The sequence below is a fragment of the Abramis brama genome (assembly GCF_963993115.1).
Source record: "Abramis brama genome assembly, chromosome: 1".
Taxonomy (NCBI): Eukaryota; Metazoa; Chordata; class Actinopteri; order Cypriniformes; family Leuciscidae; genus Abramis; species Abramis brama.
This window is the reverse complement of record NC_139963.1, coordinates 28,166,347-28,191,621: the sequence shown is the minus strand read 5'-3', so window position 1 is coordinate 28,191,621 and position 25,275 is coordinate 28,166,347. Positions and strand designations below refer to the sequence as shown.

The 25,275-nt window shown below is 40.4% G+C and overlaps 1 protein-coding gene across 1 annotated transcript in view; it reads right to left on the bottom strand.

The window, feature by feature from the left end:
• The window catches only part of cacna1ia (calcium voltage-gated channel subunit alpha1 Ia), a 125,717-nt gene extending 108,869 nt beyond the window's left edge, over window positions 1-16,848 (bottom strand). The window contains exons 1-2 of the mRNA XM_084117691.1: window positions 16,619-16,848; window positions 8,798-8,931 (exon numbers count right to left, since the gene is read on the bottom strand). Coding sequence (XP_083973817.1) covers window positions 8,798-8,931; window positions 16,619-16,816 — 332 coding nt within the window. The 5' untranslated portion in view covers window positions 16,817-16,848. The remainder of the gene's footprint in view (window positions 1-8,797; window positions 8,932-16,618) is intronic.
• Window positions 16,849-25,275: the final 8,427 nt, after the last annotated feature.

Genomic DNA, 25,275 nt, shown 5'->3' with positions numbered 1-25,275 from the left:
CATGTACCGCCTGAAACGCGTTTTTTGGCTAGAGCCGAAAATGTTAAGATACAGCTCACACTGATGTAAAAACTCGTTTTCTCTCTCCATCCCGCTCTCTCTCTCTCAATAGATGTCTCTGCTTTCTTGCATGTCTATCATGAATTATTGAAAAGCTTCAGACTAGCATAGCTTCAGGAAAACTCCCAAGTTTGACGTGTACTCGTCACTAACACGTTTCTCCCTCTCCCTCTTTTCTTTTACTCAGCCTCCTTCATTCTCTTTTTTCCTGTCGTATCTCTCTTTCTCTCTGAACACACATATTCTCTCTCCATCACTATCCAAAGTTCTCAGGATATCTTCACATCTTACAGCATTATAGCAGCTAAATCAGTGCTTCTCAACTGGTGGGTCAAGAGCAGTAGTATTATTTATATATGATTATAGTATTCATTAATATTTTAATTTAGCCTAAATATACAAAAAAAATGTTTGCAAATGAATCTGTCGCTTGGTAAAAAATAGTCAAATTGGGCACACAAAGCTATCAAAGATTTAACGCACATGGAATATCAGGTATGGACAACTTTTATGATGCTTTTACACCATTTAGGCTTCTCTGACTTTCATTATGTGAGAACGTGTTACCAGGATTGACATTAAACAGAATATTTGTGTAGTTTTGGGTGCTCAACTGGAACGGTGCTAGCAACCAAGGTTTGCTTCCCAGAGAAAATACGTTTAAAAAATGGATACTTTGTTGAATGCACTGTAAATTGCTCTGGATTAAAAAGCATCTGCCAAATGCATAAATGTAAATACAGTATATAAGCAGTTCTTTGAAAAACGAGTCTTGAGATCCCTGTGTTCTCTTTCACTCCATTGCACTCCTTTTCCTGAGCGGCCTCTTGCACTGAACTCAAATAATATGACGTTAAGTATGAGCCGAAAACGCATCTACACAAACAAGTTCAGGTCAGCTATTTGAAAATATCTACTATCATACATACTATGCTAAATACAGTACCCCCATAAAAAAAATTCCACATTACTTGGAGCAATACTGCCGTAACAGTGGTGGTATCCATGACGGCACCCACTGATTCTGAACATCTCATTCAATTTCAATCTCTTTCATTTTGAATTTTCATTACATCTTTACTTATTCACGCCCGGGCCTGCTGAGGAAAGCAGAGCCTTAGGTGCTCTGTCCATCACTCAATAAACACCTGCTAATCACATACAGCAGCTGGCCCTCCCATTAGCATACATAGGCTACATTATTCATTCATGCAAAGAAAGCTGATTAGAATAGAGGATCAGAGAGGGGATTGGACAGCTAAGTGAAGAACACTACATGACCAGTTATTTTGTTTCAGAATGAGACGGGTGTATAATCGGACAACACTGTAGCACTTTAAGTAGAGTTCTTTGCAGTGTTCCTGATTACGAATGAAATAAACGGCTCCATTTAGATGCATAAATGCAGGCTTTGGGTGAATACACACACACCCCCGCTCAGAGGCACAAGTACACACTTGCACTCAAAGCAAATATTCTGGCAGAAGTCAGACTGACCAGGCTGAATGATCCAAAAATATCAGCAGAGTTTTTTTCCCTTTTTTTTTTTTTTGCAGTGTAGAATCAGTTGAAATGTCAGACTGGCGATTGAAATGTCATATAGAGTGAGAATACCTGAGAGAGCAGGATCTCTCCCCTCTACAAACACACTGACATTAACACCATTTACACAAACACGCTTTAATGGCAAAAGGGTCCGACCCTCAAAGGCATCATGATGCCTACAGGACGTCTTCAACAGAGGGACATGAGAGAAGGGAACAAGCTACATTTGGACAAATTAACCACCACAGACACATGCAAATTGACACACACACATAGACCATAGAAAGAGATGAGCTTATCAACATCCTTTCCACATGGAGGGATTAAACCTGCAGGAGGCCTTTCTGCATCAAACATTCTTAAAGAAGCAGTCCCTCCTATGCAGACAGACACTCACCCAAAGACAAATTTGCTAATAGTTTGTATAGTTTGCATTAAATGAAACCCATAGCAGGGTATAAAACCAATAAATGCTGACTAGTTTTAATTTCGTGGACGAAATCTGACAAAAAAAAAAGTTCCACGACAATAAGGTCATTAAACGGTAACTGACTATATCAACATGCAATATCGTTGATGAAAATGTAGTAAAAAAAAAAAAACCTTTACCAAAATCTCTTATTTTTGTTGAAAAAAGGGAGACAAAATATTACAGACCCCTGTACAAGCCTCATATTTGTGGTTGCCAGATGTCAAGAGTTCAAATCCCCAATCAGAGCTTTTCTGTTAAAAGGATACATTTTCTGCTGGTGTTACATAGTTGTAAGAATTGATTTTCCTGCTAAGACAAAAGCTGAGATAAAACTCACCCTACAATAAAGCAATAAAACGCACCTTGGACAGAAGATCGCAAAGAAAGAGCACAGGACATTGTCTTGTCCAAAATTGTCTCCTTGTTTATATATGCATCCCCCTCTCCCTCCTCAAGTCACTAAAAGTTCACTGAGATTGTCTATATATCACATATGATGTATCTTGTGAATCTATTGTTTTTCCTTTTCATGTTTGGTATCATTTTAAGTGTCTCAGTGCGATTGGCAAAATGGTCTTAATTTCATTGCAGTCATTGGTATTATGAGAAAAGATTGAAAACTTAGGAGAATTCTGTTCTCCTCTTTGGGTGGGGTATCTTCAAGATCTCCCCTCTCCCCCGAAACCAGGTGTTACCCCCCGGGGTACATGAATTGACCTAAAACAACTCTAAAAAATATTTGTATAACCCTTTTGTTCTGGTCTGGTCTTAAGTGGCAGAGCAGTCTTTGGGAACCTGTAACCAGGAAAAAAACCCATACAGTGCTGTGTCAGTGTCTTCCCGAGGCTTACACTCACAACACACTGACACACCACTGCGTGTCTCTGTCAGGAATACATTTCTTACACTTGGAGTAATATTTGAGCAAGTGATGTCATGTATTTATTATTTCTGAATTGGCTTTTAATCATTTACTTGTGTAATTGATACAATTTTTCCCTGACAAATAAAATGTTATATTTAATTTAGTCTGGACTCTCCTGAAATCATTATGACCAGTAGATTATGAGGAGGCTGGTGCTACCGCAGGTCTGTGTGCAGGAAAGGTCAAACTAAAGGCGCATATATGAACAGAGCAGTAAGCACGTCATTTGAAGACCTTTTGATTTCTGTCTATCACTGACTTGGCAAGTTGTACGGAAGTGGCTAAATAAACTAAACTTTTTTGTATGAGTGAGCAGTAGGCAACCAACTAAAGAGGTATTAGCAAACCCTGCACCCTCTGACCTAGATCAGACTGGCAAGACTGTGTCCGTGAGATCCACATAAACCCGGGGCGTGAGACTCTGTGCGGCATCGGGTCCCTTAATGAATGAATAATTGAAAGAATGGGATACTCAGAAAATAATCAAAGATCTAAATTAAGTCATAATCAATATTTATGATTATTTTCTAATAAGAAACACAATCTAAACTTGATTATCATTTGAAATTGGAGTCAGATTAAGCGTAGAGCTAAAGTAATATTGAAACTAAATTCTAATAAATTAAGTGAACTTCACTGGAGCACTGAAAAGACATACACACATTATACCTTCGCCCACACTGTTGGATTCCTTCATTGGGCCAATGGGTGGTCTTTACATAGTCTTTACAATCTGGCAACCATATATACGTGCTCTCTCAACACTGCGGAAGCAGCACCAATAGCCGTGTTTCCATTTTCGGGACAGAAGAGAGCGTGCTAGTGTGTGTCAGGGCCAGTTGTGTTTCCACTGTCACTTCCGGGGCTTGAGGAGTGGTCCTGAACAAAGGCGGAGTTTACCTGAGTTAGGAGACGGTCAACATAGCTGCTTATTTCCCATGTCATTATATAAGGCTACCAGCTAACGTCAACATTTAAGACATTTTAATCAATTTTCAGCTCATAACTCACTTTCAGACACACCAGCGAGTGTTTGAATTAACTTTCTTGTGATACGATGGGGATTCTGATCACCGTAGGCAGTGATCGTCTATGTGAGGCAGAATTAAATATTTACATACAATGCTAAAGGCTACTTCTAACCATTGCGATAATAAATACACATATGTTTATGGAAAATACCAGAGACTGCTTGAAGAACGTAGACAAATCATATATGATTATAATCGTATATTTATTTGGTTTAATGTTTTAGCTGTTTCTTCCCTGTGCCTTTGTTCATGCTGGAATAATGCTTCTGCATATGTCATAAAAAAACATGAACTAGTTTTTGCATTAGTTAACTCGTATAACTAATAACTCCTGTTTTCTTCTCATGAGCGCCCTCTGTTGCTCTGGCTGAAAGGGTAACAGTCTAGTGAGACGGGAGAGATCGCTCAAACCTGATGAAATCATTGCGTTTATAATTTTGAGCAAAATAATCATTATCAGTTGAACTATTATGCAGCATGACGAAAGTGTTTTCATTGACTAAAACTAGACTAAAATGCCCAGACATTTAGTCGACTAAAACTTGACAAAAAAAAAAAACAGGACAATGTTGACTAAATATAAACTAAAAGTACATTTGAAAGAGGACTAAGACTAAATTAATAAATAGCTGACAAAATTAAAAAATAATACTAGAGATGACATGGATGGATATACAAACAGATAAATAGACAGATTGATTGATAGGCAGATGAGTAGACAGACAGAGGAATAGACAGACAGAAAGTCTTTACTAACGTAATAAATATAGTCATTACTATATCTCAGGTCCCTCAGGTGGGTCTAGTATAACTTCAACAGAATAATTGAATAACAAATCAACCAAGCTGTGCCAAGCAGTGAGGGATTGTGCCAAAGCAAAGGAGGGACAAATTTAAGAAAGAAAAAAAGTCACAGCATACGTGAGGTATTGTGGGGAGAGACATAAATAAACAGAGGCAAATCCTGAACAGAGGTTCAGAAGGGGGAGAGAGAGAGAGAGAGAGAGAGAGAGAGAGAGAAACATCTTGGATGTTTCAGTGCACATCAATCAAAGTGTGTGTCTGTGAGAGTAATTAGCTACCTGCCGACGGGCAGCCTCTCTCTAATTGTTCACTACTTTGCTGCAGCCTCTTTTTCCTGTTCTCCCTTCATCTCCCTCACTTTCATGTACCATCAGTCTACTAGTGTTAATGTGTGGGGTGTACATATGTGTGTGTGTGTACTTTTGTGTGCATTTTGTGAAATGAGACTGCAAAAATGATGATTTTTCTGTGGGTGTGGGGATGGAAGAGAGAAAAAGACAGAGAGAGAGAGAGAGAGAGAGAGAAAAAGAGAGAGAGAGATAGTGACTAAAAAAAGGCAGTAAGGCAATCTGAGCCGAGGCTGTGTGTGAGAGAGAAAGAGAGGGAGGGGAAAATGGGGAGAAAGAGGCATGTAATCTGGGTGTGTAGTTAGAGATAGCCTCACTGACTTCACCCACAACACAACAGAAGGATTAGCCAAGAGTCTGCTAGAAAATATCACACAAACACACAGACATCCCACCACACAGAAAACACACACAGGAGAGGACTTGACGTAACAGGGCTTCTAATCCAGTGTTTACCAACCAGGTGTGCAAGTACCTCAGGGGGTACTTAGAAACATTTCGATTTTACTTGGTTAAACATGTCTTCGTCGCCTGGAAGTCACTGGTTCTCATTAAAATGTGCACTAATGATGTTGTATTTGCTCGTGGATGATATTTCATACTTGTTGAGCTCTGGGGCTTTTTTAAATTTCACCATTCAAAAAGTACAAATGATTTTATGTTAGTTAAATGTCCCATCAGGATTTCATTTTTAAATACACATCCCTCTAGCGCGTTTACATAGAAAAGTAGCGCATTGGAATAGAAAAAAACGCATTCTGTGTGAACGGCCCCTAATGTCTGTTAATAGGCAAGGCCACATTAATGCCCATCATGTTCTAATGAGTCTAATCTTTCAATCAGTGAATCCTGCCAAACCTGAGAGCAGCCTAGGGGTAGGGCTGCGCACTGATACAAACCCTGTACTACCCTATTGTACTTAAAAACACACTTAATTGTGCAACCAAATGCAACCAAATGCAACATGCAAAAGTAGAGAAGAAAAGCTTAATGTGCTCTATGAAGAGAAATAAATATTGTTATGGGACGCATTGCTCATAAGGTAGTATATAATAAAAACTAATAAAAAAAATGAAAATAAAAACAACCCGTATAACATTATGGCTGTGTTCCAATTTGTTCAGCTTCTTAGCCTATGAGTGTTTGTTTCCTGTGAGTTAGTGTGTTAGTGTGAATAGTCTGCCAGAGAGAGAGACTATGTGTGTATATAACAAATTACAACAAGTTTATCTAGCTCTAGCAGGTCTGTCCTGCTGATCCAATGCTTCTCCTTTCTGTTTTGATGTCCTCCTCAGAGAAATATCCAGAAAAGTTTGGTAAATTAATACTCTCATAGCAGTTTTCACTTCTCTTTTTGGCACTGGAAACTGGGAGATTTTGAAAACAGCATCAAAACAACACATAGGATGCTCATACACAACATAAGTGAGATCTGAAGGACTGTAGCTGAAGGGTTTGGCCTGGACATACGTACAACAGAACAAATGAAAAGCCCATCATTGGCATTCTGGAGGTAAACATGAAGTACAAGTCTCTTAGAGATGAACTTCACAATATAAACATTTCATCATATTCTACATGAGCCATTTTCTCATAACAACTGAATTTAAATTTTCAATAATACAGTTCACAGAATGCAGACGTCTCTACTTAGAAAAAATAAACCCACCCACTATATATAGGCAAGGCAAGGCAAGGCAAGTTTATTTATATAGCACATTTCATACACAATGGCAGTTCAAAGTGCTTTACATAGAAGAAATTAAAATAATAAAAAGAAATAAGAATAATTAAAACAGTTTAGAAAAATAAAAAATAAAATACAGTACAGTACAAACAGTCGGACGAACATTGGTACAATGCTCATTCAGTAAATGCATAGCTAAACAGAATTGTTTTGAGTCTGGATTTGAATGTGACTACTGTAGGAGCACGTCTGATCTCTTCTGGAAGCTGGTTCCAGCTGCGGCTGGCATAATAGCTAAAAGCGGACTCGCCATGCTTTGAGTGAACCCTTGGCATTTCTAGCTGATATGATCCTAGTGATCTGAGTGATCTGTTGGGTTTATATTCAGTGAGCATATCTGCAATGTATTGAGGTCCTAGGCCATTGAATGATTTATATACCAGTAATAATACTTTTAAATCAATCCTAAATTTAACTGGTAGCCAGTGTAAAGACCTGAGGACTGGTGTGATATGTTCATATTTTCTGGTTCTGCTCAGAATCCTGGCGGCAGCGTTCTGTATGAGCTGCAACTGTCTTATGGTCTTTTTGGGAAGGCCAGTGAGGAGTCCATTACAATAATCCACCCTGCTGGTGATGAAAGCATGAACAAGTTTCTCTAAGTCTTGTCTGGAAACAAAGCATCTAATTCTTGCAATATTTTTCAGATGATAGTGATTTAGTTATTGCTTTGACATGACTACTGAAACTAAGGTCTGACTCTAGTGTCACACCAAGATTCCTGACTTGATTTTTAGTTGTTTGACCCCTAGAGTGAAGGTATGCGTTCACCTTGAGAACTTCATCTTTGTTTCCAAACGCAATGACTTCAGTTTTGTCTTTGTTTAACTGAAGAAAGTTTTGACACATCCAACTGTTGACTTCATCGATGCATTGGCACAGGGAGTCAATGGGGCTGTAATCGTTAGGCGATAGGGCTAAGTAAATCTGTGTGTCGTCTGCATAGCTGTGGTAAGCAATTTGGTTCTTTCTCATTATTTGGCTCATTGGGAGCATATACAGGTTGAACAGGAGTGGCGCAAGAATTGAGCCTTGAGGGACTCCGCATGTCATGGACGTCCACTCAGACTTATGGTCTCCTATACTCACATAATAACCTCTCCCATCTAAGTATGACCTGAACCATTTTAGGACTATCCCAGAAAGCCCCACCCAGTTTTCCAGCCTGTCAAGAAGTATGTTATGATCGACAGTGTCAAATGCAGCACTGAGGTCGAGTAGTACCAGCACTGATAATTTGCCTGAATCAGTATTTAAGCGAATATCGTTTCTTATCTTTATGAGCGCTGTCTCTGTGCTGTGGTGCGGTCGGAAACCAGATTGAAAATTGTCAAAGTATCCATTCGAGCATAATAATTTGTTCAGCTGATTGAAGACAACTTTTTCAATGATCTTGCCTATGAAAGGAAGATTTGAGATCGGCCTATAGTTGCTTAATATGGTCTTATCCAGATTGTTCTTTTTCAGGAGGGGCTTGACAACTGCAGTTTTCAGTGAGTTTGGAAAACTCCCAGAGAGAAGTGAAGCATTTACCACTTCTAGAAGATCTGCTTCTAAACTGTTTAACACACTTTTGAAAAATGATGTGGGAAGTGTGTCAAGAGCGGAGGTTGATGTTTTAAGGTGCTGTACGGTTTCTTCCAAAATGTTGCCATCAATTTCTTTGAAGTCAGACATAGTAACTACTTTCTCAGGTGGTTTGATCTGTTTAACCCCAGGGCAACTCAAGGATGTGCTGATCACTTTTCTGATATTATTGATTTTCTCAGAGAAGAAAGATATATAGGGTCACTATAGCCCGATTCACCTGCAGCTACAATGAATGGCATGTCAGGGAAGGTTGAAAGAAAACACAAGTGCCCTTACCCTGCCATGACGATGAAAAAGTCTAGTCTGTTCCAAGTATCGCCAAGATAACAGCGATGGCCAAAGATCCCCAGAGCCACCATCTTCACCACCATCTCCAGTGCAAAGAAAATGTAGATAAATGCATCAAAAGCCTAAAAGACAGAGAGAGATCAATAAAGACACTTGTATAACACAGTATATGTTTTGACAGGGAAAATCAAAATCTAGAGTACTGTGGCTTTGAGTCCTTATTTAGCTATCATTATAGTGTATTCCCAAAAGTTGACAATCACTGCATAGATTTGTCCAATTAGATGCTCTCTAGAATGAGAATGTGCCTCCCCAATACCACCAATTTTCAATTTAAATTTTCAATTTGTAAATGAAATCAATTCTTAATGATGAAAAAATAACAAATAATTATTTAAATAAAAAAAATAACTAAGTCAATAAATATGCTTTGTCCAGCAAAAAAACTTTTTGTGTGTGTAAAACAGATCCAGCATTAGATTAGTTATTAGAATTGCAAAGTCAACCTTGGCAACTGGAAATAAATTGGTAGCTTTAAAATTGGCAATTGTCATGACTTTCAGAGCATGTTTTTTCCATCAGCTGTGCATCAGAATCATCAAGCGGCAGACACAATGTGAGGATATACTGTTTCCACCAATTGTGATTCCTACTGTAAATGAGTGACAACTAGTGCTTTTCAGGAGAGAGGAAACTCAGAAAGCCACTGTTTGACAAATAGAACGATATAGATAGAATGAGAGAATGATAGATGGAAAAAGAGAACAATAGATAGAAAGAAAGACAGACAAGACAGGAGAACAGATTTTATTAATTTATGCAACGAACGATAGATAGATAGATGATTTGACTCTCAGTCCTGCAGTGACTACTCCTACGACGGCCATCAAATTGTCTTCGTTTTTCAAGACAAGCCATGACCAAAATTAACGTTAGAGATTTCTTTGTAGCCACCATTTCAATCCAGCGTGAAATGCAACTCACTGTCACTGATTGATGATGTAAAAGTCCGGACAAGTTTTCTTGCGTGCATCCGTTTTTAACGCGCCTTGACTGTCGCACAGTCTGACATTAATGACAACTGAGATCTTACAGTGTGACATGGCTTTACAGCAATGATCATGTTCGTACAGTCTGACAAGCAACAATCGTAAAGGACTATTATAAATCAGTGTGCACTTGGCATTAGTCGAACAAAAATTAGTCAAAGAAAAAAACCCACCTTGTGGCCGTGTTAGACAGATCATTAACGGTAATTTACTGTAATTACCATTAATGATCTGTCTCTCACGGCCACAAGGTGTTTTTTTTTCTTTGACTAATTTTTGTGCAGGAAAACATCAACCTCAAATATGGCTTATCATTTGAAACATGTAAGTAGTAGCAACTTTAGATGGCTTCTGGCTTTAACGTTAACCAATATAAATGTGAGCTATTATTAGGAGCATATCAAATATTCAATATAGCAAACAAATATTCTTAGATTATGTTATGAAACGTATCAGCATCGTAAACTTCATCACTGCAGCCAAAAACACAGAAAACACTAGTTTATCCATAAATTATTAAAATGTTCAGACAGTCTCCTTGCTGTTTTTTCATGACACATTCATAATCATTACTTTTGCCGGTGGACTGTGGCAAGCTTTATGTGTGCGCCTGAGTGCTGATTAGGCTATGTATAGGCAATTAAAGGCTCATTATTATGATTTGGCTTATTAATATACACGTGCAATTAGTCAACTAATCGCTTAAATTAACGACTAATAGTCGACTAGAAAAATCTTTAGTCGAGGGCACCACTAGAGACAACCACTTCATTTTAATCACGATCCAATGATAAGTTGTTTTATATTTTAATTAGATTGCATCATTTCAAGACAAATACAGAATGGTCTGACTTTAGCTGTGTGAAATTATGTTACATAAGACACACCTGGACAAAACAAAAACAGACAGACTGAATGAAAATGCAAATTTTGCTCTAGGAAGGACATGGTGACCGAAATACTTAGCTATGTGTTGCACAGCAAAAATTTTCTAAAACAATGTCTGACTGCCAATAAGAGCTAATGAGATCCTGAGAGAAGTCAAAAGCTGAATGAGCCTGAAACAAAAGGTCCCTCAAGAACCCTTGTGTAAAAGAACAATTGATTATGAAGTCCAGTCAACGCTCAGCCTGTTCAGCCTCACTTCACTTGACCCTGGACGACCCACCATAGATCTCATTTCCCAACCGACACTGAGATGACTGACGATCAGAGCAGATGATCGGCTTGACAGAAAGTGTTTCTTTCATAAACAATTGAGTTGCGCGAGTACACAGACTTTAAGAGGGCTGTTAATTAGCTCCTTACAAACACTCCGACGTGTGATTGTCGCCGTCAAAGCCATGCTGCTTTCTCATTACGACACCACAGATAGCTGGGATAGCAATCAACCTCATCAATGGCTTTTTTTTCTTCTTACGTTGGTCACTCATTTAGTTTTTAAGTTCGACTCTGCAGGGACAATTATAAAGATGTGAGAAGTGTAATTTTATTGTGCTCTTAGTCACTTTGCAAGTCCAGTTGCCAAGTAGAGCTGATACAGGTTTTGTTTCACACTGCAGTGTGTGTATGTGCGATACAGGGAGGAGGCTATTGTACAGCGATGCCAATTTGGATGGCAGCCCGCACGAGAAACGGAGAGTTTGAAACCGGCCGGTGCATGCAAGCAAAACAGCACTGGTTTAAGATCCCCTGTGGGACCAGAGGACGCAAACATCCTGGCGCCAAGAGGATGCTTCCTCTAAAGCTACCTTCTTCCACACGCCATACATGACATATGGCTCTCTATACGAGTCCGTACACACACAGCAAGCAGGAGAGAGACAGACTCTCGTTCCTGCCCACACAGTTTTCATTTCAACCCCGTCTTTTTGTTTTGTAGTCAATCCAAAAAGCTAATGTGAGAAATATCGCATTGCAGACATTCATTTGCATTTCTCTCTTCAAAACTCTTTTTACACAATGAAAGTACAGCTTTCAACAGTGAGAGCTCACTGAAGGCCTGTCAGCCATCTTGGCTGATAAAATATTGAGTCATGGCTCTCGCTCCATTTCAGCTGCACCTCTGAGAAGGTAAAGCTGCTGTCTGATGCCTCTGGCCTGCCTTAACGTATACAACTTTCACAGGTAAGCCAGAGATGTAAGGTAAGCCATCAGCACAGTCAGCATTATCTCTTAATTGGGCAATGCACTGTAGGAAGTTATTGAGAATTGCAATAAAACTCATTCGAATTGGTGGAAAGCCAAGTAATTAGGAGTGATATAGTTATCGAGATATAACTTTTCTTCTTTCAGACTAAAGGCCTATAAGATGACTTACAATGCTTTGCCTATATTGTTTCATCCTTGTAAAACTTATAAGGGATAGTTCACCCAAAAAAGAAAAATACTCACCCTCATGTTTTTCAGCAGAAAGGATGACCATATTTGACAAATGTCTCAGTGTTTTATTCCTGTTTGGACCCCAATGGCCGTCTTTGGCCAAAACATTAAAATATATTTTACAAAAGAAAGAAAGTCATTCAGGTTTGGAATTACATGAATGTGCATACATAACGACAGAATTAAATTTGTTGGGTGAACTATGCCTTTAAGCGGTAAGCTTTTGCATCCAATAAAATTGGTCTGTGCTTTGATTATTGTAAACACAAGGCTTATGAATGTACTGTTGCTAAACGTCTGAGGGTGTTGCACATACAGAGGCTGTAGTGTAGACAGAAGTCAAAATCACCAACCTACTACCATCCCTTATGATGAGGCTGAGATCGCGGGTCCGTCTTCAGACGCTCCCCGCATCTCACTCGGCGCTCCAGATGATGAGACGATGTCCATCGCCGTATCACAAGGTGGGCTGGAGTCTTCCAGAGATGAAGACTTGGCTGTGCTGCTGCCTTCAGGTATGCCAGCATTGCCCGAGTCTGATCCGGAATTGACAGCCATGCTCACCCGGGCAGCCGCAAGCATCGGGCTGGAATGGAACCCTCCACCCTGTCCCGAGCGCTCACGGCTGGATGATTGGTTTTTGGGGACGGCAAGTGCTGACGCCCTCAATACCTTTCTTTCCGGAGGTGCATGAGGAGGTCACAATGTCCTGGAAGTCACCATTGTCTTCCCGTGATCGTTCGGAGGCCTCCTCTGCCTTCTCTTCCCTCGATGGGGCAGCGGCCAAAGGGTACACTGGGGTCCTCCCGGTGGAACGCTCTGTTGCGATGCAGCTGTGACCTCAGAGCACTTCTACCTGGCTTCTACCAAAGCCTGTATATTTTCGTCTACCCTGGTTGCAAAATCCTATAGAGCTGCGTGGAGGCAGCCACCTCACTGCATGCCATGGCCATCCTGCAGGTCTACCAGGCCTGGATGCTCAGGGACATGCACAAGAGTAAAGCTGATCCGGGGATCATGGAAGAGCTGTGTGCCGCCTCTGACCTCACTCTCCGGGTGACGAAGGTGACCGCACGCTCCCTGGGTCAGGTGATGTCCACAGCTGTGGTCCAGGAGAGACACGTCTGGCTAAACCTGGCCGATATGCGAGAGGCTGAGCGGACCCGGTTCCTCACCTCTCCCATATCCCAGGCTGGCCTCTTCGGCGGCGCGATCGAGGACTTCGCCCAACAGTTCTCGGCCGCCCAGAAGCAGACTGAGGCCATAAAACATGTTCTGCCCTGTCGAGGGCGCCCTCCTGCGGCTCCTGCCCCTCCCGGCCCCAGCAGCAGCATTCACCCAGGCCGCGTCGTGGAGGTGGCCGCAGGAAGGCGCCCCAGCCTGTACTAGCCCCTGCAGTTCTTCCCAGGTGATGGTAGCAGGGCTACTCCTTCCCCCGGTGGAGGGCCGGGGGAGAATCTTTTGTTTGCTCACCTTAATGTGGTTACTGACACCCCCATCTCTGAGCCCCCAGAGGCCGCAGATAGCAGTGTGCGACGCTCCGCCTCGCCACTCTCGTCTTTCCCTGGCCTCCTCTGTCAGGACGCAGCATATGACCGTGCCCCCACACCGGGACGCTCCGCCTCCCACGTCTGGGCCGGTTATTCCGCCTCGCTGCCCCATCGTGGGTACGTCTGTGTTTTGCATGACCCCGCTGGTTCAGTTTTTGGGAGCCTGGCTAGATCTTCACGCTGGCTCGCGAGAACAATCAGGCTCGGCTACGTGATTCAGTTTGCAACGCCGCTTACATGGAGTCCGCTATACCATGATGGGTGGCAACACCCCTGTCATGCGTGCGGAGGTCGCCACCCTACTGGCGAAGGGTGTGATCGAGACCATCCCTCCAGCCGAAATGAAGTCCGGCTTCTACAGCCCCTACTTCATTGTACCCAAGAAAACCGGTGGGTTACGACAAATCCTGGACCTGCGCGTCTTGAACCGAACCCTTCACAGGCTTCCTTTCAAGATGTTGACACCCAAACGCATTTTCAAATGTGTTCGTCCACTGGATTGGTTTGCAGCGATCGACCTGAAAGACACATACTTGTCATGTCTCCATTCTTCCTCGACACAGACCGTTTCTACGGTTTGCTTTTCGAGGCGCAGGCATACCAGTACGCAGTCCTCCCATTCGGGTTAGCCCTGTCCCCTCGCGTCTTCACGAAGGCAGCCCTTGTGCCACTCCGGCAACACAGGACTATCCAACAACATCCTGAACTATTTCGATGACTGGCTGATTCTAGCTCACTCTCGAGACCAGGTTCGCAAACACAAGGATCTGGTGCTCCAGCACGTCACCTGTTTGGGCCTTCGGGTCAACTGGGAAAAGAGCAAACTCTCCCCCATGCAGAGGATCTCTTTTCTCAGTATGGAAATCGTCTTGGTCACCATGTACGCGCAGTCACTGCTGAATTGTCTGAGTCAATTCAAGGGCAAGAATGTGGTTCCACTGAAGTTATTTCAGAGGCTCCTGGGGCATATGGCATCCGCAGCGGCAGCCACTCCGCTCGGACTGCTTCATATGAGACCGCTTCAGCATTGGCTTCGCAATCGAGTCCCGAGAGGGGCATGGCAACAGGGCACGCTCCGAGTACTAGTTACTCAGGCCTGCCGTCAGACCTTCACCCCGTGGTCGAACCTCTCCTTTCTACGGGCCAGAGTGCCTCATGCCCGGAGTGCCATTGGCTCGTTTTGTAGAACTCGAAGGTGATAGGCATCTAAGCGAAACCCCCATTTTGTCATTCAGCGCCAGGAGCGATGCAAGTGTCTTTTGCTAGTTTCAGCCCAACGCAGTTATCATTTTCACATCCTGTGCCACGTTGTTTAAATAGTAAATACATTTGCGCCTATTTGTGCACACATGGGCGTGCTGGTCTGAAAACAAGGCATGCTGGCGCGTTGCAATTTTGAGGCAACTGAAATAGACTGCGCCACTGACAAACAAAAACCTGGTTTTGGCGCAATATTTTTTTTTGTTATTTAAAGAGCGTGTTAGTAATATGTGCCTATAGGCGGGTTCACCAAGCACGTACACTCTGCTTATTAACACAGAGATGCAGCAGTACTCAATCTAGCCAAATATTAAAAATAAAAGGATTACAATATATAACATTAATATTGTGTCCATATTATCCGGAATCCGGATTGTCCTGTAGATGGTCTGCTTGCGCGCTTTAACCTCACGCACGAGCAGATCCGATGCGTTCAGTCTTTCCACTTGCAAATTCCGCCATGTAAATAGCGAATCCGCCATGGCGCAAGCGCAACTGGCTTTAAAAGGGAATGGGAGAAGAGACTCTGATTGGTTTATTGCACGTTACGCCCAAAACACACCCATTACTCATTAAGAGAATAGGGACAACCCTTTTAGACCATGCGCCGCATGCACCGACCATTTTCCCCGTTGTTAAACTAGCAAAAGTGGATTCGGACACGCACTTGCACCCTGCACTTTAAACCATGCTCAGTAGGGCCCTATAACAGATTAGTCAGTTTACTTGGTGGATTTGGAGTTGCAATTTTCAAACAAAAGAGAAAAAAAATGAACGCCGCCAGTGTGGAAAATCCTGGTGGCGACGATGTAACAATATTAGTACAGAAAAAAGAAGCACATTGTGTGTGGAACTTTTTTGGGTTTAAACCTGATGACGATGCACAAGGACTCATAATCTGTAAGCAGTGCTTTAGCATTGTCGCAGCACCGCAAGGTAACACCACCAATCTCTACAACCACCTCAAACGTCACCACAAAATACAGTATGAGTTAGGAAAAGAGGAAAAGAGAATATTTTTGTTACTTTTAAGTCCAGCACTTTATTATAACTGAAAACTTGTGTAGACAGCATTTTTTTTTTTTTTTTTTTACTTGAGTGCAATAAATGTTTTGGTTAGTTCATGAATCTGATGTTACTTCTCTCATAAATGCCCTCAGAAGATTATAAATTCAGTGCATCATCCTATTGACCCCCTTTTATAATACTTTTATGTAATGCTTGAAAGCCCCAGTCTTCATTCATTGTACCTAAATTGAAAATAGCGACCAAATTACATCATTCAAAATATTTTCTTTTTGTGCTCCATGAAGTAAGTAAATTATACAGGTGGAACAATATGAGAGTGAGTAAACAATGACAGTTTTTAGGTGAGCTAATCATTTAATAGAGTGTGTACATGTTTAAGCTGTGCAATGAAAGCCCTCCTCCCCCCTACAAGGCAACAAAAAATAAAATAAAACAGACTATTTTGTTCCATGGCATTTACAATAGTGCCTTAGTAGGTTGCCCACAAGGTTTTGAAAAAGAGCTAGTTTGTGTGGAGGACTGTATGTGTTCATACTGACCTGTAGAACCTGACAGCGCTCTGAGGTGCAGTCGATGTTCTCGCAGGGCTGGTACATGCCCAGAGTGATGCAGTTCAGCAGGATCACCATGATACTGATGCGCTCGAACCATGTGAGGAAGCATATGTTAAGGCTAATGTTTTTCAGCAGACACGTAAATGAAATAATACACAAAAACACTTTCAGACTTTCAGTCATTTCAACACTTTCAGACTTTCATTTTCTGAAGAAGGTGCTTACCTGTGGGAAAATTGCGACCAAGATGCTACGTACAGTACCGTTAAAAAGTTTGGAGTCAGTAAGAATTTTTTTTTTTTTTTTTAATTAATGTTAACTCAACAAAAACACATTAAAATGATCAAAAGTGACAAATAAAAGACATTTATAATGATTTCATTTTCAAATAAATGCTGTTCTTTTGAACTTTCTATTCATTAAAGAAAATGCATCATGGTTTGCATAAAAGTATTAAGCAGTTAACTGTTTTCAAAAATGTTTTTGAGCAGCAAATCATCATATTAGAATGATTTCTGAAGGATCATGTGACACTGAAGACTGGAGTAATGATACTGAAAATTCAGCTTGACCATCAACAGACATAAAATATATTAAAATAGAAAAGTTATTTTAAATGGTAATATTTTACAATATTACTGTTTTTTAAATATATCAAAAAATCCCCCACTTTTGAATGATAGTGTAGCAATGTAGTTTGCTGCTTGCTAGCAGAATGCGTTCCATGCTGAAATTTAATGTTTAGGGTTTCGGATTTATTTATGTGAGTATTTAATGTTTCCTATTCAAATTCAGGAACAAGATTAGTTTTACAGATTTATGTTCCATTATTAGCGGTGTTCGGTGTTGATGCCTTAGCAGACACCACTAATAATGATAAATCTGAAAAGCAAATCTTGTTGTAAATATTCACCAATCAATCATCATGAAACATAACATCATGTGGATTTTAGATGTATATTAGTTTACATGAAAGGTGCAGTTTATTCGTGCCAATGTAACATCAACAAATTAATAAACATTGTAATGTATGAATTGGGCCACTCAATTAATACAACCTTCACAGTGAAAGCACAGCATAAAGAAACACAAAACAAATTGAAAACCCCTCCTCCCTCAGGCCTGTTAGCTGGAGTGAAATCTTCAGGCCACTCCACTAAATCTCTACAAGCCTCATCTCTTCACCTTTATGGACCATTTCTTTTTCAATTTACTCTACTCCCTCTTTTCCTCCGGCTTGGTCAACCTTTTAGCGAGCTATTTTCTTCTGTTTGCACATACCGTCTGCTCCTCCGAGTTTAACTTCCTCGTTCACTCCATCATGTTTCTCTCCTTCTCCCTCCATCTTGCCTCTAATCTCAAACCCTTGCCTTTTATTTCCTGTTTTCATGAAACATTTTCTAGTGTTTGAACTGTGTTAGCCACAGGGCAAAAGGGCTGCTGATTTCACTTTGTGCTGGATCTAACAGCGCTATACATTCCTCAATTAATTAGGACCTACAGTACCAAAAACGCACTGCACCGGAAACAGGCTTCTGGCACTCAGTAAAATGTGATTTATGAGCTTTTTTTTTTTTTTTTTGCTTTCAACCTTACCCAAAATTTGAATGAGAAAAAAAAAAGTACATTTTAATATGCATGTGCTATTAGACTAAGGGATTTGCCACAGTGTTGGCCACACTTTGAACTTGCATGTGTAATATTGTAAAAAGCCTTGCAGGCTCATGTTCCTGCTTTAATCATTAGAATGGAGACCGCAACCCCCATAGGGGTAAAGCAAGCAACAGCATCATGCAGCAAAGCGTTCGCTATGGTTACTGCAGGAAATTGCTCCTTTCTTTTTTATATTATTGTTGATACCTCATCAGGTTCTGAGGCGGGCTTTTGGCAGAGGGAAAAAAGCGCCCACAGAAACACTTAAATGACATTAAAGGGACAGGAGCACAGAATCAATCTCACAGAACACATCACAGAGAGAGAGGGAGAGAGAGAAAGAGAGAACGAGCCAAAGCCGATAGGTTGACAGAAAAATGCCCTGTTTATTTAAGGAAAGATGGAAGGAAGGCTGAAGGAGTGTGAAATGAGACAATCACATGCACACAGGGAAAACATTTCACTCAAAAATGTTATTGGGAAAAAAGGTAGATAGACACAGTGGGATCAGTGAGGATGAAGAATTGCACTTGATTTTGCTTCCGGGCCTGATATCAAGTGGCAAACAAACACAGTTCCAACACTGTTTATTATTCAAGGGGGAAAAAAGGATCTTAAAAATAAAATATTGGCATTTGTTAATATTACCATGAATTGCATAGGCCCAAATATATGCAAAAATAAAATTAAATGTTTTGCGCTCCCTTTAAATCCAATTTAATATGCAAAATAGTGCAAAATGTATAGTTTCAAAGATACAAAGGAGAGATCATCTTGTAAATACTAGGGATGTGTGAGACTAGCTAACTAAATGATAATGCTGCTGCTAGTCAACTTGGAAATACTAGTCGTTTACTTTTTTTTTTTTTTTTTTTTTTACATTTAATGTTTTGCTTTATTTATTTTTTTACAAAGGCTATGTTTAAATTACTATCATGTTAATGTTACATCTTAAAATTAATATATTATTTTGAAAAGTGGATATATGCAGTGGGAAAACAATTTTATTTAATTATTTTATTTTAATAATTTTACCTCAGATTTTGCATGCGGCGGTTGAGAGAAATGTCCACTCGGAAGATGAGCAAGATTATTTTGAAAGCCTACACAAAACTTTTCAGATTTTTTCTGTGTCACGTGAAACTAGTATAAAAATTAAGCTTACTTATAGGCTTGTTATATTACCGGTTATGAGGGACAACATGGTATGAAATTTTATTTCGGATTAAAACGAGAAACATTATGAATGAAACTTACTTGACACTTGAACAGTTGCTATATCAACAGTTGCTATAACGAAGAGAATTCGCTTAAATGTATAATTGTGCTGCACAAGTCAAGCTTTTCTTGCGATTTTGCCACCCACCATGTGTACAAATACTTCTCATACACAAGAAGCACATTCAAACCCAGACATGCAAGTGGCTGCCGTGGTAACAAACAACAATACCTTAACATGCTGATTTATGTGGACTAACTTTTATTTGAGGAAATCTGTTTATAATAGGCTGTTGGATTTGAACTTATTGTTCCTGCGCTGCCTTTTGATAATTTGAATAAATATGTCTATAATGGCTAATGTTACTTAAGTGAAAGCGCAATTTTATATACACTCACCTAAAGGATTATTAGGAACACCATACTAATACTGTGTTTGACCCCCTTTCGCCTTCAGAACTGCCTTAATTCTACGTGGCATTGATTCAACAAGGTGCTGAAAGCATTCTTTAGAAATGTTGGCCCATATTGATAGGATAGCATCTTGCAGTTGATGGAGATTTGTGGGATGCACATCCAGGGCACGAAGCTCCCGTTCCACCACATCCCAAAGATGCTCTATTGGGTTGAGATCTGGTGACTGTGGGGGCCATTTTAGTACAGTGAACTCATTGTCATGTTCAAGAAACCAATTTGAAATGATTCGAGCTTTGTGACATGGTGCATTATCCTGCTGGAAGTAGCCATCAGAGGATGGGTACATGGTGGTCATAAAGGGATGGACAGTCTTCAACTGTCCAATTTTGGTGAGCTCGTGCAAATTGTAGCCTCTTTTTCCTATTTGTAGTGGAGATGAGTGGTACCCGGTGGGGTCTTCTGCTGTTGTAGCCCATCCGCCTCAAGGTTGTGCGTGTTGTGGCTTCACAAATGCTTTGCTGCATGCCTCGGTTGTAACGAGTGGTTATTTCAGTCAAAGTTGCTCTTCTATCAGCTTGAATCAGTCGGCCCATTCTCCTCTGACCTCTAGCATCAACAAGGCATTTTCGCCCACAGGACTGCCGCATACTGGATGTTTTTCCCTTTTCACACCATTCTTTGTAAACCCTAGAAATGGTTGTGCGTGAAAATCCCAGTAACTGAGCAGATTGTGAAATACTCAGACCGGCCCGTCTGGCACCAACAACCATGCCACGCTCAAAATTGGTGGTGGGATGGACCCCTATTTATAAGCTATTGCTTTTTGGGAGTTCATTTTTTCACAATAGAACACAATTGTTTTTCCGGAACAGCTGTTTGTCAAGTTACTTTGAACTGTGGTGTGTACTAGTTGTAGCTGCAGTTGAAATGTAATGTGTTTTGTACTGTAAAATTTACACTGCTTCGAAAATGTAGCTGTGTAACTGAGTAACTACTTCAATTGCTTGACACCATTGGTAAGATATGGATTGAAATGGTAGTGATGCCACCGAGCCGAGGTGCAGTTAAAGATTCCTTTTACCCATTCTCTTATGTTTTGTTTCAACGTTTGGCTATAAGCTCTTGCAGATCTTGTATAACAGTATCCAGCTTGAGTTGGCATGCTGCATCATAATTGTTTGTAACTCAAGTTATTTGTATTGTGATGACCGATATATTATCATATTTTGTGTGGGTAAAGTGTGTAGTCCTTGGCTATTGGAAAAGTAATATATTTTGTACTTGTTACTCTGTGATTGCTACCCCCAACAACTGTTTCTGATGTAGCAACAAATGCAATGTGTGCAATTGTGGAAATAAACTAAACTAAATAAATAAATAAAATTGCTTAAATCACCTTTCTTTCCCATTCTGACATTCAGTTTGGAGTTCAGGAGATTGTCTTGACCAGGACCACACCCCTAAATGCATTGAAGCAACTGCCATGTGATTGGTTGATTAGATAATTGCATTAATGAGAAATTGAACAGGTGTTCCTAATAATCCTTTAGGTGAGTGTACAATGATCATAATGCAAGACACGCACATTGCATGTATCTGACCTGTTTTTAGCGACATACAGTATGGGATTTGACTGTTCATAGATTAAATAGACTATTTCAAATGGATCGCATATGAAGACTGTCTCGGGGGGACGGGGTTAGACTAGTCGGTTGCAAAATTTGAGGTAAATAAGGTACAAAGGTATAGCTTTTGTAAGGGTACCGCCCCATTGACAGCTTTTATACATTCTTCTCTAAGATTGTAGGATGTTACTTTATTATATGTAGATATATATATAGTTCACAGGGACATACATAGTTGTTTTTAAGTGTCCTTGTTATGCTTTTTTGGATATTACTTTTCATTTAGTTCGTAATATAGCTGTTTGGGATACATTTTTTGCGATAAATGGGAGTTTTTGTGAAATTGACGTGTTTCCATTGGGCGTATTTTCAATTTGGGTAATGGAAACGCGGCTACTGTCTCCCAAAAGAAAGAACCGATTCTTAACTGCCTGAAACGATTCGTCAGTATATCTTGCACTACACAAACCTATGTAGGTTTGTAACAAATATATGCATAATGCCAGCCTAAGGTCTTCATAGGCGGTCTACTTTGACCCACCCTCAAACACTGTAGTTGTAGTTGAGGCCTGGAAGAGTTTGGTTCATGTTATTGACATGCTGGGAAGACGCTGCTTTCTATGCTGCTAAAGCAAATCCACTTTTCATGAGTTTCCAAAGGATGTGGACTCATGCTCGAATTAATTCGGTAAAACAGACACCATCGTTACTGTTCGTATCACTGCATAAACAAATTCTGAGGAAGCTTCCAGAGCTGAAATTCAAATATGGTAATGGCCGCTTCTTTCAATTACAACAGACTAGGCAAATTTGTCTGAGAAATCAGAGCAGAGAAGGCTCTCGGAAAGGAGGGGTTTAGAGAATAATTTATCGAACCAAGTATTTTTTTTACCTTTGATGCATGTATATGTATTGTAGGAGACCTCCAAAACAAAATTAAGAACCTTTAAAATAGCATAATATGATCATGCAATGTTTAAGGCCAGTATATATTCTCAATTCACTCATTGGCTGTTAAGTCAGAAAACTTGCACCTTTGACAGATATGCAAAATGGCTCAATGATAAGATCAAGCATGATATATGAGAAAGCTCCTATCAGAGAAAGGGGAGGGTCAGAGTATCAACAGCCAATCACAGACACTTACAATCAGGCCTCCTGAGACCCATCAGGAAAACAGCACAGCATGTATACCAATGCACATGTCATCAGAGCCACAGAGAGAGAGAGAGAGAGAGAGAGAGAGAGAGAGAGAGAGAGAGAGATAGAGAGGTGCGTGATAAGTGTGATTAGTGATGAAACAAGTTCATTTTGAGAGCAGCTCCATCAGTTACAAGTGCTAGCTGATTAAGACAGACACAGCTTATGTTTGAGTCAACATAATACAGAGACGACAGAGGAGGAGGAGGATGAAGATACGGCTTGCTATAATTGGCACCCTGAAGTGAAAGAATCCAAAGGCACTGGAACATTGTTGGATTTGCCATTAAGATGGACAAGACACTGGTAGATAGAGGGTGAGACACACTGAAGCAGAATCAGAGGGAGAAAAAGGTGTAGACAGATCACTTTGTGTTCTTAGAGCTGCTCCAGCAAGGCTCAACCAGTCAAGAGCAGTGAGTGATTTTCTCTGTCTTTTGTTGTTTGATTAACATTGAGGACAAAGACAGCAGTAGGTTTTTTTTTGGCTGCTGTCACATACTGTTACAGACGCATTTTCTTTTCAACTGTTTATGTTCACTTAAGACATAACTGACTATGTTTTGCAAGGATACTTGCCTATATGGGCATTTTGACATAATTTTGTGTGAATGTGTCCGTTAAAGCACAAGACATGAAAGAGAACTCAATTTAATTGGCTATTCGCACGCTGCCTTCCTGTAATAATGTAGGGAACTACTCGATATACATAGATCACGCAACAGTTCATGTTTTTAATTGCACATACGATTTAGATTTGATTTAATTCATGCCTTCTAAGAAACCTAATTTTAGCCAAATTTAGAGACAGCATCACATGTATCCATGATAAAAGGCAATCCTAAAATACATTGCGACCGGATTAGTGAAAAAAATACATGTAAATTAGTGAAAAAAATACACAGAAATATAGATTATAAATTAACTTGCATTGCATTCAGTGTGGAAAAGTATGAATAAAAATAATGCATTAATTAAAAATAAATAATTTTACCCAATAAAGCAATGAGAGTTTGAAAAGCTTTAAAGGGTCCAAAACCTTTCTAAAACCAGCAAGTTTTTCTAGGCTGGATTAAGTCTCTTTTTTTTCACCAGGGCAGCTCACAGAGCTTTATAAGAATATCTTCAGAAGCCTTGAGGGGAAAAGCATCATATTTCTCAACAATGAATCACTGATTCATTGAATCACTTTGAATCAGCAAATCAAATGCGCTTGGAAGAAAAAAAAAGTTTACAGATTCTCCCACAAACTGTCCTCATCATCAAGTCATTCTCTCTCTGATGGAGACTTCTGAGGCGGGATTGGACATTATCCAATGAACGCTCAAGCTACGCAGAACCTATTTCGCCTCAGACGACCTACAGCCACGCGGAGCTGTGCAAACAACCACAGCCATTGCTCAGCTGACTGCCTCTGCGCTCGTTTTGCCATTCCGCTTTAACCACGCAACTCTCAGTGGAAAAGGGAACAAATTCCAGAAGCACTCCCACCACCCTCCGCACATTAGCATTAAGTGAGCGTATGTAAAGAGCTCGCGGGCAGTGTGTGTTTTGAAGCGAGAGTGTGCGACACTTGCTCTGGTTATTGGTGTTAAGAGATGTTAAGAGGAGGATTAATAACAGCAGTTAACTAAAACCTTTCACCGTTATCTCACCATAAAAGCGAGTATGCGTGTCCCTTGAGTACTCTACAGCTCTGTAAAGTGGAACAGTGTGGTTCTCCCTTGTGTACAATACACAGAGCACCTCTGAACTCTGCCTGCATCATTGTCCTTGATTGTGTGGGTTTGCACATGCAGTTTGAACTGTGCCTGCTCTTCTGGTACACTGGGTGTGTGTGCGAGTGATTGCGTGCTGCACACTCGTTAGAGGATTGTGTGGTGTGAAGTGTGAGTGTCCGTGTGAAACTCTGTTGATGAAGGCCGTGGTGACTCATAGCTGTCTGTGGGAGCAGACTCATCTTCCAGTAAAATTAAAAACTCACTCCAGTCCTCTAATCCAAGATTATCTTTCAAAACTCTAACTATTATTAACCATGATCAGCAGAACAGTAGAAACTGATATCCAAGCAGTAGCCTCTTTATTGACTGAAGATACATGAGAATGAGAAGAGCAGGTCGCATGACTTCACTTTCAGAGAAGGTGAAAGGTTTCTGAAAGGTACTGAGAGGTACGTTTAAAGGGATAGTTCACCCGAAAATGAAAAGTCTGTCATAAATTAATCACTCTCATGACGTTCCAAACTCATAAGACTTTTTGTTCTTCTCCGAAAAACATTGAACAGCAAACATACATAGAGTGCTCAAATATGGTAAAAGGAAGCTCAACCATACTTGCTTGATACGCAAGAATATATTCATTGGTTCTCACACGTCAAGCAAACATGTTTGAGCTTTACTAAACTTGAATGATCTATGTATGTTTGCTGATCAATGTATGTATGTGAAAAAAAGCCTAAATTATATCTGTTCATCATATAAAGTGGTTGTGTCTCTACAGAAGACTTGGATTAAAGGGATAGTTCACCCA